General features: G+C 36.3%; 1 protein-coding gene across 1 annotated transcript in view; it reads left to right on the forward strand.

The window, feature by feature from the left end:
- The window catches only part of dnah11.L (dynein axonemal heavy chain 11 L homeolog), a 156238-nt gene that overhangs the window by 111426 nt on the left and 31424 nt on the right, over positions 1-13388 (forward strand). The window contains exons 61-66 of the mRNA XM_018267365.2: positions 1443-1625; positions 3247-3348; positions 4229-4363; positions 7635-7808; positions 8296-8531; positions 11634-11756. Of these exons, the coding sequence (XP_018122854.1) occupies positions 1443-1625; positions 3247-3348; positions 4229-4363; positions 7635-7808; positions 8296-8531; positions 11634-11756 (953 nt within the window). The remainder of the gene's footprint in view (positions 1-1442; positions 1626-3246; positions 3349-4228; positions 4364-7634; positions 7809-8295; positions 8532-11633; positions 11757-13388) is intronic.

A 13388-nucleotide genomic window follows, 5' to 3' on the forward strand; every position in this document is an offset into this window, starting at 1 on the left:
TCAAAGGTGAACAACCCCTTTAAGAATTATCCATGTACCTTCAGCTTTCATTCTTTTTTAAGGGCATTTAATATCACTTAAATTGTAGTTTTGAGGAGTTTCCTGTCACCTGTCTGCCCTCACCAACTGAGAGAATTATTCACTTCAAATCATGAAACTAATGGATCTGTCACATGTAAATAAAGATTCAATATAACCAAGAGGACATTTTATACTTTCCTTAAAACTTTTATAGAGCACCATATGTTGGTGCTCTATAAATACATGTTAATAACAATAGTGTTGCTGCCTGGTCTGTATAACGTCTTTCTATAGCTTTTCTAGGCCCCCTAGTGGCCAGTTGCCAGTTCAGTTAAAGCACAATGCATGGTGCTCCTATATTCAGTAGCTCATTTTTCTTTATTATAGGGTCAAAATATTCTAAAGAGTTTTCTTTCTATTAAAATTGTTTATATATGTTTTTTTGGAAACATTTTAAACCTTCACAGAGTACAGTGTTTTCCTTCATATATTGTCCTGCTGTTCACAAGCTCCCTGCATTTTAAAAAAAAAAGATGTCTATTAAAAGAAGGTTTTTTTCTTCTATATATTTTCCTTTCAATAGAAACTTAGGTATGAGTTATTAATTTTCAAGCAATGAAAGATGGCGCATTGGGGGTTAAATGTACACCATTACTGCAGCACTTTATCAAGCCTAACACAGCACATCTTGTAAGCAAAGCTTAGGGGTCATCACAAATTAATTATCAAGCAGAAAATTAGGTTGGTCTGTAATATAAGCTGATCCTACAGGGCTGATTATTAAATTCTGATTCTAATTGCACTGGTTTCTGTGCGGCCATGTAGTAATTATCTGTATTAATTACTAATACTAATCAGCCTTATATTGTGACATTTCTATTCTATGTGTACTGTATATTGTGAGTGGGTCCCTAAGCTCAGTAAGTGACAGCAGCACAGAGTATGTGCAGTGAATCAGCAGTAAAGAAGATACTTCTTTATTTAAGCTTTAGTTCTCCTTTAAATCTCTGAACCATTTCCCTAGTATGTAGGTCTAGGTCATAGTCATGTAAGTCAGTAACAATCCATTTGACTCGTGTAAGGCAAGGACATTTAAGTGGGTATGGATGGAAGCTATCAAAATGCAAGAGGGTATTTTTTTATCTGTGATTTTTCAGTATAAAATGGTTTTGAGTTTTTGCCCATCCCTTCTGATCTGTACATCCAGGAAACTCAATATTGTTATGTTTCTCTCAAATGTGAATTTAAGATCAGGGATTAAAGACTATTGTTTCAGTAGGAAAGTGCTTCAGATCACATCTCTATATCCTCTCTCTTAATTCATTCTCCTACACTCTGTATTATACCATTTGAGGTGTACTTGTTAAAATATTACTTTATAAACTGCTGCAAATACAGTCATTTTTCCTTTGGTCTTACAGATTGATGACTTTTTGCAAGCCTTAATAAAGTATGACAAAGAACATATCCACGAAAACTGCCGGAAGGTCGTAAAGGAGCAGTACCTTAATGATCCCGGATTCAGTCCTGACTTGGTCCGCACAAAGTCTTTTGCAGCAGCCGGGCTCTGTGCTTGGGTTATCAACATTGTCAGATACTATGAGGTAATGCCATTGCTCCCCATTCTTCCCTCCTGCTTAATAATCCCTTACATCTTGTTTATTGTAGTAGATTGAAATCATATTCTGGGTGCACTGTCTTGCCTGCCATACTTAGCATACTGTTAAAGGTCAAGCATCACAGTGACTAATTTTGCCTACTTTGTTGTTAGCAGTCATGGGAGGATGGGATTTTAGGGCTTTTTCTGGCCCTTCTTCCTTGCCAGAGGTTTAGCTAATATTTTAACTCTTTAGCTAATATTTTAACTCTGTGCACAGAAAAATATTCCATAGCTTTTGTGTGCCTGACCCTGCTCAGAGAATGGATTACCGTGGAAATTTTAAGATTTATTTCAGGAATATTGGTGCCTTACTTTTACTTGTTACTGGCTCGTGACTTTTGGTAAAAAAAAACTCATAAGCAACGTTACAAAGTCTAATGAGTACCCTGGCATTCAGAACTTGCCACACTACATGCACAACATTACTTGCACCTTCTTTAAGGTGAAGAACATCATCTTTAAGGATGGCCTATCTTTCTGGATAGCCTCCCTCTGATTTTTGCCTAATATACATTTGTAACTTGTTAGGCACAAGTTGCTCACTATTGATAATGAAATCAATTGACCAAATTAGATTACAATAGATTATAAACACACATAATTTATAACTAGTATATAAGTAAAGAAAAAATTAAAAAATGAAACAAAGAAAAAATCAGGGATTAACTCCCATAAATTAATCAATTCCTTGATATAAAGTGCTAGTGCAATAAATACTTCAGTGCGAATGATTATTTATAATTAAGTTAGTTTAGTGCTCACTGAAATTCATGTATTTCCAGGCTATCTCACTTTAAACTACTCGATTCAGTGTATGGGATAATAGTGTCAGTAAATTCCAATTTACCCCTTAAAGGAATTCACAATTGCTTATATAATTAACACCCTAGCTTGTGACTAAAAAATTTTGATTCTTAGAAGTACATTCCTAATAAATTAAATCAAGTAGTGGCATTGCTCAAATTACCCAGATAAGAATGATTAGGTGTCAGTGTCCCTGACTTCTCTTCTTTGTGGGGTCCCTCAGACAGAAAAAACGAAAGATAGTTCTAACGGGACTACTTCACCATCTACTATTTCATTTCCTTTCAAACAAATTCAACCATTTGAAAATCTAAGTACTGTCTCTTTAAAAGACTTTGACATTTCGCCACCTTAAACCTGCCGAATTGCTGTTAAGCCTATGGGGGACCTCCTATAAAAAAAGTGTTTGGCTAAGTTTTGAGTAGTCAAAGTATTTTTTTTTTTTTTTAAATCGTTTGAATCGTTCGATCGAACGGCTGTTTTCGATCGAAAAAATACTTAGACTATCGAAGTATCAAATTCGATGGTCAAATTTGAATTTTTTTGAAATTCGATCCTTAGTAAATGTGCCCCCTACTGTTGTTCTCCATTTGGATCATGAACATTCCACCAGTTGCTCTCCAGCAGCAATAACTGGAGATCTTTATGTTGGAAACCCCAGATGGCAGCAATAGTATTTCATCAGTTAACTGCTGGACACTCCTGATCTAGAAGTAGGGAGAAATGATCCTCTGGCTTTTGTAACACGGAACATTTTTCAGGTGTACTGTGATGTGGAGCCCAAACGAATAGCCCTTGGCGAAGCAAATGAAGATCTTAAAGGAGCAACAGAAAAACTTACAGCAATCAGGAAGAAGCTTCATGTAAGTCCAGCCTAGACGTCAGACACTTAACATCTGTCATATTGTCTACAGTTTAATGTATTGACTGGTGTAAACAATTTTGTAGAATAATCAAAAGGGTTTGGTTACCTTGTTTTGTTAGCTTTCTTACCTTACTAGGAAGGGCTGCGTAGGCCAGAGAGTGTTTAAAGTAGAACATAGACTGCTCTGTTATGGACATACCGAGCCATAGCAGTGTTCAGAAGGCACTGGAAATAATCTGAGCTATTCAAGCAGTAACTTGACTTTTTCCTAAACTAAATTAATCATTTTGTTTTATTACACATACTGTTTTCCGTTATAAATATAAGAATTATATTTGGTTAAAGGGTTCATTTAACATTAACTCGACATTTAGGGGCAGATTTATTTTGGTTTGAATAATGTTTTCCACGAAAATTCAAGTTGTATTTTTCAGTCAAAACTATTTTCGAGTAGAATTTTTTATTTTTTTTATTTTTTATTTTTTTAAAAACTTGGATTTTTCAAGATTTATTATAGTCTGACCCTGGAAATAGCTTGAATCTGAAAATACACCATGTAAAACCTGTCTAGGCCATTTAGGAGTCAATGGCAGAGCAGAGGTCCCTTCAACTATTTGAAGATGTTAACAGTCTGCATGATGTTCGAGTTTTTTTTCAGAGGGTTTTACCCGAAAACTCAAATAAGTTTTTGGGTTTCTGAACTTCACTGGATCAGGTTTTTCCCTGTCAAGTTTTTTCTTAAATAAGAAATCATTCGAGTTGTGAGTTCATTCGAAGTATAAAAAACTCTCGGCCTTTGATAAATAACCCCCTTAAAATTGGGAAAGGTGACTAAAACGGAGTACTGTATAATGTATTTATTTTCTCTTTTATGTTAGGACTTGGATAATAATTTGAAAAAACTTACACATTCCTTCGAAAAAGCCACCGCTGAGAAGGTCCGATGTCAAGAAGAAGTGAATCGAACAAATGCAACCATTGAAATGGCTAACAGACTGGTGAAAGGACTAGAAGTTAGTAGTTCTATGTTAATACTATTTTGCTTAGTTCCTTTTAGGGCTAGTCCACACGGGGAGATAGCCCTGCGTTTGCGGTCGCGGCGACAAAGCGCCGCGCCAGTCGCCGCGACCGGCGCAGGCGACAGTTTTGTATGGGCGCCTATGTAAAAACGCCTGTGCTAACCACACGAGGCGATGCGCTTTTCAACAGTCGCCTGAAAAAGCCTGGTGAGGCATTTTCAGGCGACTGTTGAAAAGCGCATCGCCTCGTGTGGTTAGCACAGGCGTTTTTACATAGGCGCCCATACAAAACTGTCGCCTGCGCCGGTCGCGGCGCTTTGTCGCCGCGACCGCAAACGCAAGGCTATCTCCCCGTGTGGAATAGCCCTTACCTTCAACTACGGCTAGGCAATGAGATAGATGGTATCCTGCATTGGGAGACTACCCATTATACATATATCTCTGGCCAAAATGTACCTCTCCTCTCCAGGCCATAGAACTTCTAAATCATTATATCGCCATGCCCTGCCTTGAACTTTCCTTGGCACAATAGAAAATAAAAATTGTGGGGAATATTGCACCACCTGAACTAAAACAAAGAATATCATACAGTACACGCCAGTCTCTATAGAGGAAAGCTGTGTGTGCTGTTGCAGCAGTTGATGCAGCTGGAAGTTCCAATTCACATTAGTATTAACAATGAATAATTGAGACAGTAAAGCCTATATCTGATCAGAATTAATACCGCTGAACTAGAAGTCAAGAAGAAAAATAAGTAAGTGCTGGACTAGAAGACAAGAAGAAAAATAAGTGAACTGATGATTTTCCCAATGTAGTGACCCGGGAGCCGAATCCTAAGGACTAATGAATCAGGCAGTTTATTTTTAATCATTAACTCCCGAGCAGAGCAGCTGTTAAAAATTAGAAATGGGTCATCCCGGGCAAGATGACATTACCAGCAATCTATAATGCATTAGAATAAAATGATAGTGATTTTTTAACTGTCTCGGAATTTATTACACTGCATGTTCCAACTCTAAAACTGTTGTTATCCACCGCCACTTGTGATTTATGATATATGAATGCTATGTGAAATTATTGGAGATTTAAATAGATGATCATTCCATGTTCAGAAAATCTTCTCGTTTTAACATTCTCCTGTAGATTAAAAAAAAAAAAAGATTTGCTTTGTTGTTTATGACTTATTCACAAGAGACTTCAACAAAATGTATAAATCACAGGTTCTCTGTAAATGAATAAAAGTTCGGTGTACTGTGAATAATTAAAGGGGAAGTCTCACATTGTATATTGGTTACTTCTTCTGTGAACAGATATTTATATTGTTGCATATTTGAATACAATGCCTGCTTAATACAGGTGTGGGATCCATTATCCGGAAACTTATTATCCAGAAAGCTCCGAATTAGGGGAAGGCCTTCTCCCATAGACTCCATTTTAGTCGAATAATTCATATTATTTAAAAATCATTTCCTTTTTCTCTGAAAACAATACCTTTTACTTGATTCCAACTAAGTTATGATTAATCCATAATGGAGGCAAAACAATCCTATTGGGTTTATTTATGGGATTATTTACTAAAACTAACATTTTTCTGGTCTGGCTTTTTGGGGCAAAAACTAAAATTTTTCGAAATTTATTATACCCAGATGCTGCAAAAATCAGAAAATCCGCCATCTCAGACCTGTCAAGGTCATGTATAAGTCAATGGGAGATGTCCCTATCCCAATTTGAAAATATTGTGGTTTGCACTGGTTTAGCCCGATAATTTGGGGTTTTCGGGTAAAAAAAAATCAAGAGATTATGGGAAAAAAGTATATATATTCGAGTTATTTTATTTATAAATAAGGCAAAATCAGGGATGGGAGTTTGGTCAAGCGTTTTTTTTTTATATAAAATTATGAGTTCAATTCTGATTTTAGTAAATAACCCCCTAAGTGGTTAAATGATTTTAGTAGATTTTAGGTATGGAGATCCAAATTATGGATAGATCTGTTATCTGGAAAACTCCAAGTCCCGAGCATTCGTAATAACAGGTCCCATACCTGTACACCATAATGCGCTAGTATGCCGGTTTTTCCTTATCTTCCATGAGCTTCCCTGGGGCCTTAACTATGTGAGGGCTGATGGACTCATGTGCTGCCATTTGTTTTTCCCAGAATTCCAGGGTGATTGTAAATCAATCTAGTATATAATAAGAGTAAGTTTGTACATAGCTAAGGCTTGGTGAAGTCATTTTACTTTACATTAAAATGCAAAATTAATTTTTTTTTCTAAACCCATAAATAACAAGTACTGTTTTCTTTAATGGTATTAACGAATAACCAACTGAAAATATTCACTAAGGGGTAGTTCAGATGAACTATTAGTATGTTGTAGTCAGTGATGTCCTGAGAAAATTGGAATTCATCCTAATTTTTTATGTTTTTGTGTTTTTGTTCAGCAGCTCTCCAGTTTGTAATTTCAGCAGCTATCTGGTTGCTAGGGTCCACTTTACTCTAGAAACCAGGCAGCAGGTTGAATGAGAGACTGGAAGTTGAATAGGACAGGGCCTGCATAGAAAGATACATTTTATGGCTGTCGGAATCAGTGACCCCCTTTTTTAAAGCTGGAAAGAGGTAGAAAAGGAAAGCAAATAATTTAAAAAAATATTTAAAAAGATCAATTAAAACGCTGAAAAGGACAGAATATTATGTATCAAATTTACAATAGCCCTCCTGTATTGTTACTATCCCCTTACAAAAGCAGTTTATGTAATAATGCTGTGTAGTTTTGTATCCATACATTACGGGGGTTATTTACTAAACGCCGAATGCAAAAATCACAAAAAAATTCTGAATTTATTAAACCCCGAGGAAGGAAAAGTCCGAATCTGAAAATCCGGCATCTCAGACCTGTCGAGGTTGCATATAAGTCAATGGGAGAAGTCCCAATGATTTTTTGATGTTTCCTGCAATACCGTGATGTTTTCGGAGTTTTAGGGTGAAAATTCAGAAAAAATCGTGAAAATCGGCAAAAAAAACCTGAAAAATCGTGAAAATCAGATTTATGTTTTTTCTCGCGAAGCGAATTTTCGGGAAAATGTAATAATAAATAAGTGCAAAAAACTATAGCGGATTTGATCAGAGTTTGTAGCAGAAAATATTAAGATAAATTCGGACTTTGATACATAACCCCCTACATGAAGTACTGTGACCCAGTAATGATATTCAGCTTCTTCGACTTTTCTTTAAAAATATCTGATGTTGTTGTTTATTTCATATTATAGTCAGAAAACATACGCTGGAGTGAATCCATCAAAAGCTTTGAAGCCCAAGAAAAGACGTTGTGCGGCGATGTCCTTCTGACAGCTGCCTTTGTATCGTATGTTGGCTCCTTTTCCAAACGTTATCGCCAGGAACTGATGGAATATATTTGGATCCCTTTCCTCAAATCTCAAAAGGTGATGTTAAATAGTTATTTAGAAGGACAAATTTGCCATTCATTCTGTTCTGTTCTTCTAGATCTGCTAAGTAGGTTTCACGGTTCCATACAAATGAAATGTGCAGAACACAGTGGAAGGAGTTCCTAAAACAGAGATATCTCACCACAATCCTGCCCCACATCCTTCCTCTGCCGAGATGATGCTAAGATTACCAGTCTAAGAACCACAGTCCTGCGTTTTCGTGGCCCGGCTGGTGGAAAATAAACCCTTGAGTCCCATGTTATTAATAGGGAAGATAAACTGACTCAGTCTTTGGTTATTTCTCTTTTGTAAATAATCGTTTTTGGGGGGTGGAGGTGTAGATTCAGAGTAAACTGGATTATACAAAATCTGTTCGCTTGCACTTTCTTTCCCATTGCTCACATGCATATTTTATTTCCGTTCTGCTAGATATATGTGTGGAAATGCTAATTTATCGTGCTGCATAAAACTTTATCCTCTTTAGGTTGTTATTCCAGTATCAGAAGGTTTGGATCCAATTGCCATGCTGACTGATGATGCTACGGTGGCAGGGTGGAATAATGAAGGTCTGCCCAGTGACAGAATGTCAACAGAAAATGCCACTATTCTAACAAACGCCGAACGATGGCCTCTTATGATAGATCCACAGCAACAGGGCATTAAATGGATCAAGAATAAATACAGGAATGCCTTAAAGATTGTCCATCTAGGACAGAAAGGGTAAAATCTGTAATTTTAAAACTTTTACTGCAAAAAATGCTTTACAGGGAAATGCAGTTTCATGTTGCTGTTTGCTTGTCATATTCGTAAACTGAAGGCTTAATTTGGAAAGAAAATATCATGTATATCTAGAGAACTTGTAAATACTGAGCAGTGGCCCACTATCTATGGTCTGAGCTGTACTATGGATCACAATCATTGCCCAAAAAGTGATTGTGCCTGAAAATCAAATATCACAGCTCCAGAACAGGATCTAATATATTGTTATTTTGTGCATCTGTGTTTTCCCCCCACAGCCTCACTAAAGGTTTTGACCAGGAAAATACAGTTTTGTCTTCTTAAATATGATATAAAATTTACATTACCTTAAAAAGAATGTTAAAAAGAATGTAAAATACTTATTAGAGATCGCTAGAGTGGGGAACTCACTTCTTGAATGTATTTCAGTAGAGAATTTAAATAGAGTCAACGTCAAAAGCTGCATAATATAGAGTTCCATAAAAGCTGCAATCATTATTTTATTTTAACTCTTGAGTTGCTGTCCTGTTATCTGCACCAGGTTGGTGCCAAGAAAGAGAAAGTAAACCCCAGTTTGATGTGTCCCTCAGCTCCTTCTTACCTTGCCCAGGTGGTTGTGACTGCATAAGTTGTAGCTGTGTGATTCCACATCTCTTCCAACCTGTCAGGGCCAAATTCTAAAACTATATGCAAGTATGGGACCTGTTATCCAGAATGCTCAGGACCTGGGGTTTTCTTTATACTTCATGTCTACTGGTAAATCATGTTAACTTTAAATAAACCCAATAGGCTGATTTTGCCTCCATTAAGGATTAATTATATCTTAGTTGGAATCAAGTAAAAGGTACTGTCTTATTATTACAGAAAAAAAGGAAAATATTTAAAAAAATTATTTGGATAAAATGGAGTCTATGGGAGATGGCATGTCGGTATTTTGGAGATCTCTGGATAACGGATCCCATACCTGTATTCACTATTGCTGCATTTCAACCTGTGTTTTGATAGAAATTAAAACTTTGATGTGTTTATTTGAACTAAGGTGGTTAGGTCACAATAGAACAACTTATAGAATAGGTGTAAATATTTGTTGTACAGGTAGTAATGATAAAAACTTGCTGTCACATTTGTATGCATATGTAATACAGAGATTTATAGAAAGATGATTAGTGAAAAGTACCAATAAAAATACCTTTGGAGCCTTACAGAGCAGTTGTTTTTTGGATGGGGTCAGTGACCCCCCCTTTGAAAGCTGGAAAAAGTCAGAAGAAGAAGACAAATAATTAAAAAACAATAAAAAATATAGACCAAATAAAACCAATTGAAAAATTGCTTAGAATTAGCCATTCTATAACATACTAAAAGTTAACTTATAGGTGAACATCTCTTTAAAATGAGATATATTTACCTCCAGAATACTAGAGGCCTGAGATACATTAATATATCAAAAACAGGAAATTATTGAGTACTGTCCCTCCCTGATGAATTATGAAAAACAGGGAGACTAAGGGCAGTCAAGGGTTAAGACAGATTTTATTCCTCTCTCTATTAGGAATCTTACATCATATTATTCTTCTGTTTAACTACTCAATACACAAAGTAGAATCATTTTCTGCTGATGAATGAAGGTATCTTGCCCTTTTACTTTATGGATCCTAATGTGTTTTTAATGGAGCATTCACTCTTTTACACAAATTCAAATTATTTTCTATCCTACCCAATTATTACTTGGCATTATTAATAGGATACATTCTGAGTAGCATTAAAATCTAAGGCTGCCTCCTGTACAATAGGGGTGTCATATCTGGGCCCTGAGCGCTTGTTGGACATTCATAATGTGCAGCTTTGTCTACCAGCTCCTAGTTACTATGCAATTTTATTGTGGTGTTTACCCAAAGTCTTAAATAAAACAATGCAATGAAAATTACTTCTATGTTGCAAGAATAGATTATCTGAAAGAGGAATGGGTCAACCCTTTGTAAAAAGTGAACGTTTTGTTAAACATGTTTCTCCCATGAAAACAAATATATTATAGCAAATATAGCAAATAATAAATTGCTGCGGGTTAATACAGTTTTATTATGTCCCTTTTCCGGGGGGTTTTGTATTCATGGTCTGACCTCTGTTACTAGTGATGTCCCTCTTTTGACAGCTCAACTCGCAGTCCCTCGTTTGTACTGAAAAGTCCAGATTTCTTCTGCACTGAACAGGCAGAAAAAGAAACAATGTTCCTAACTTAATTGGCTTTTTGCAGAGAGCCCACAACAGCCACAGCTATAGATAAGATACTTTTGTAACAATTTTGAGCTAAGCAAATAAGCAATTGTAACAATATAACATAACAGGTCTCTTGGGAGAAGTTAGACTCGCAGCTTAAAGGGCACGATTCACGTTCATTAGCAAAACTGTAATAAGTGAAAAAAAACAGAAATATGTTTAAACTTTTATAACCTGCCAAATTTTGTAAAATTAACATGGTGGTTAGGGGTGTGGCCAAAAAAGGGGCGTGGCCAGAAAATTGCCGCACTGCACATGGCAACTTTTTTGTCCCTCTTTTTATTTCCAAAATGTTGGGAGGTATGGATGTGCGGGTCAAGAAAATCTCGACAACGACCCAAACCTGCACCCGGCTTTCCTCCTCCTTTTACAGACCCTTCTCTCTGATGATGTCCAAAAAGGGGGGGGGGACAGGTGCGCACCTATGAAACAGTTAGTCAGAAGCAGGCATTTGAAGAAGCTCAACCCGAACCCACCCATGACCCTCAAAAAGCGCAGTGGGATCGGGCCGGCACACACATCAGTACTGTTTACTCTATCTCTGTAACTCATACCTTTAACTAAGTATTCTGCAATATGCTCAGGTACTACCAAATGCATATATCATACTACCCAATGTTCCCTATATATCCGTGTCAGACGTGTTCATGAACCCAAAATTGCTTGGACTTCTGGTAACATGAGTCCTTACTCATTTTGGGTATATAATATATAGTGTGAAGTCTAGACAATTACCACTTTCACCATGAAACAACAGACAGACATTCTAGGGAATAATTACCTATCTTTATTCTCGTTCCATGCACACAGTTATTTGCAAACCATTGAAACAGCACTGGCCTCTGGTGATACCGTATTAATTGAAAATCTGGACGAAACCGTTGATCCGGTTCTTGACCCCCTGCTTGGAAGGAACACTATTAAAAGGGGAAGGTGAGTACTGATTAATTGCTTAGATCGCTGGGGCAACTATTACATTTCTATATCTAGTACTTATTACAGTCTTAATATGCTAAGTGACAAAACAATACTCAAGTGGGAAATACATAGTCAACACTTCACCCGTAAGTTTCTGACCAGAGGTTCCTAAAGTCCATACTTAATTTTCTTGTTGTGAAAGTGTTCAGTATATTGCCTACAGGAATGGAAGACTTGCAGGCCTTGTGACAGTGACGATGAAAGAAAAGATTTCCTAATAGAATTACTGATTATTACTCTCCATATTACATTCGCCCTGTAAGAATCTTCTTAAATAATTGAATGGCTTTGAATACTTATCGAGTGATAGGGACATCTGAGACCACAGCCTTGGGTGTCCTGACTTCTCCCGCTTGTTGATATCCCTAGTACTTGAGAAAGTCATTTCTTTTGGGAAAGCTCCACCCTTCTGTTAATTTTCATTTTCACTCGCTTTTAATTTGAATTTGATTAAGGACTTTTACATTCAATTTCATTTATTTTTAATTCAGCTATTTATTGATCCAGTGATTGGATGACGAGGGTTCATAAAATGATCAATCATTAACATCCCATAAAAGCACAAGTCACTTATTTCAGTAGATGTTCAATGAATTACATTGTAATACCAAATTCAACAATTAGCACTTGCACTTTAAAGCTAATGAATTGATTGATGTAGTGGTAAATATTACTACTATAAATCTTATTCAGATTTGTGTTTAGAGGCATTGAACTGTTTATGAAGATTAGTACAGGGACAATGTTTTATTGAGAGTCATAATCAATAATTCCACACAGAATTAGAGTGCTCACCTGAACGTAATTACCCTCTCGGGTGCCGGGTGCTAAACAGTCCACAGGACCTCCTGCTCAAGGTCCAAATAACTCGAACATCCAAAGAAAACTGTAGCACACCGATCAAACTTGTCTTGTGAAGAAAAGTGTTTTTATTGGCTCACGGCAGACATAAAGTTTGGCAACGTTTCGGGCCACGCAGGGCCCTTTATCAAGTAATCAATAATTCCATCAGGAAAATTTTCTTTCAGTGCCACTGTCACAAGGGTTGTCTCTGTCTCCTTTATAAAGTTCAGGAATTATAAGTAAAGGTTGAGTAAACCTTTAAAATATGTATTAACATGTATTTATATAGCGCCAACATATTTCACATATTCATTCAAATTAACAGTACATGTATCCCTTAATATCTTGGAATAAAAACAAAATAAATGATGAATGTACATTGCAAAATGTCTTAGAATAGCCCCCTCATCAGTTCTACATTCACTTATTTTAAAGGTTTACTTATCCTATAAGGAAAGAGAGGGAAATGCATAGAAATACTGGAAAATATTTAAACACTGAGCACAAAGTAGAGGCCATTTATATCTCCGCAACCGTTCCTAAATTATAAAAAACTATACTACTATATACTTAGGGGCTAAAATAACACTCCCCTTTACTATTTACCTACACCAAATATTCAGTTTTGATACCTCTCAATGTAATGTAAAATAAGCAAATTAAAACATGACTACAGTTTCTTACCTGTCTCGTACTGAATTGCATAGGCAGAAGACTTTGTTGTATAAATGTTTGTTATTGCTT

Source organism: Xenopus laevis, chromosome 6L (genome assembly GCF_017654675.1).
Source record: "Xenopus laevis strain J_2021 chromosome 6L, Xenopus_laevis_v10.1, whole genome shotgun sequence".
Classification (NCBI taxonomy): Eukaryota; Metazoa; Chordata; class Amphibia; order Anura; family Pipidae; genus Xenopus; species Xenopus laevis.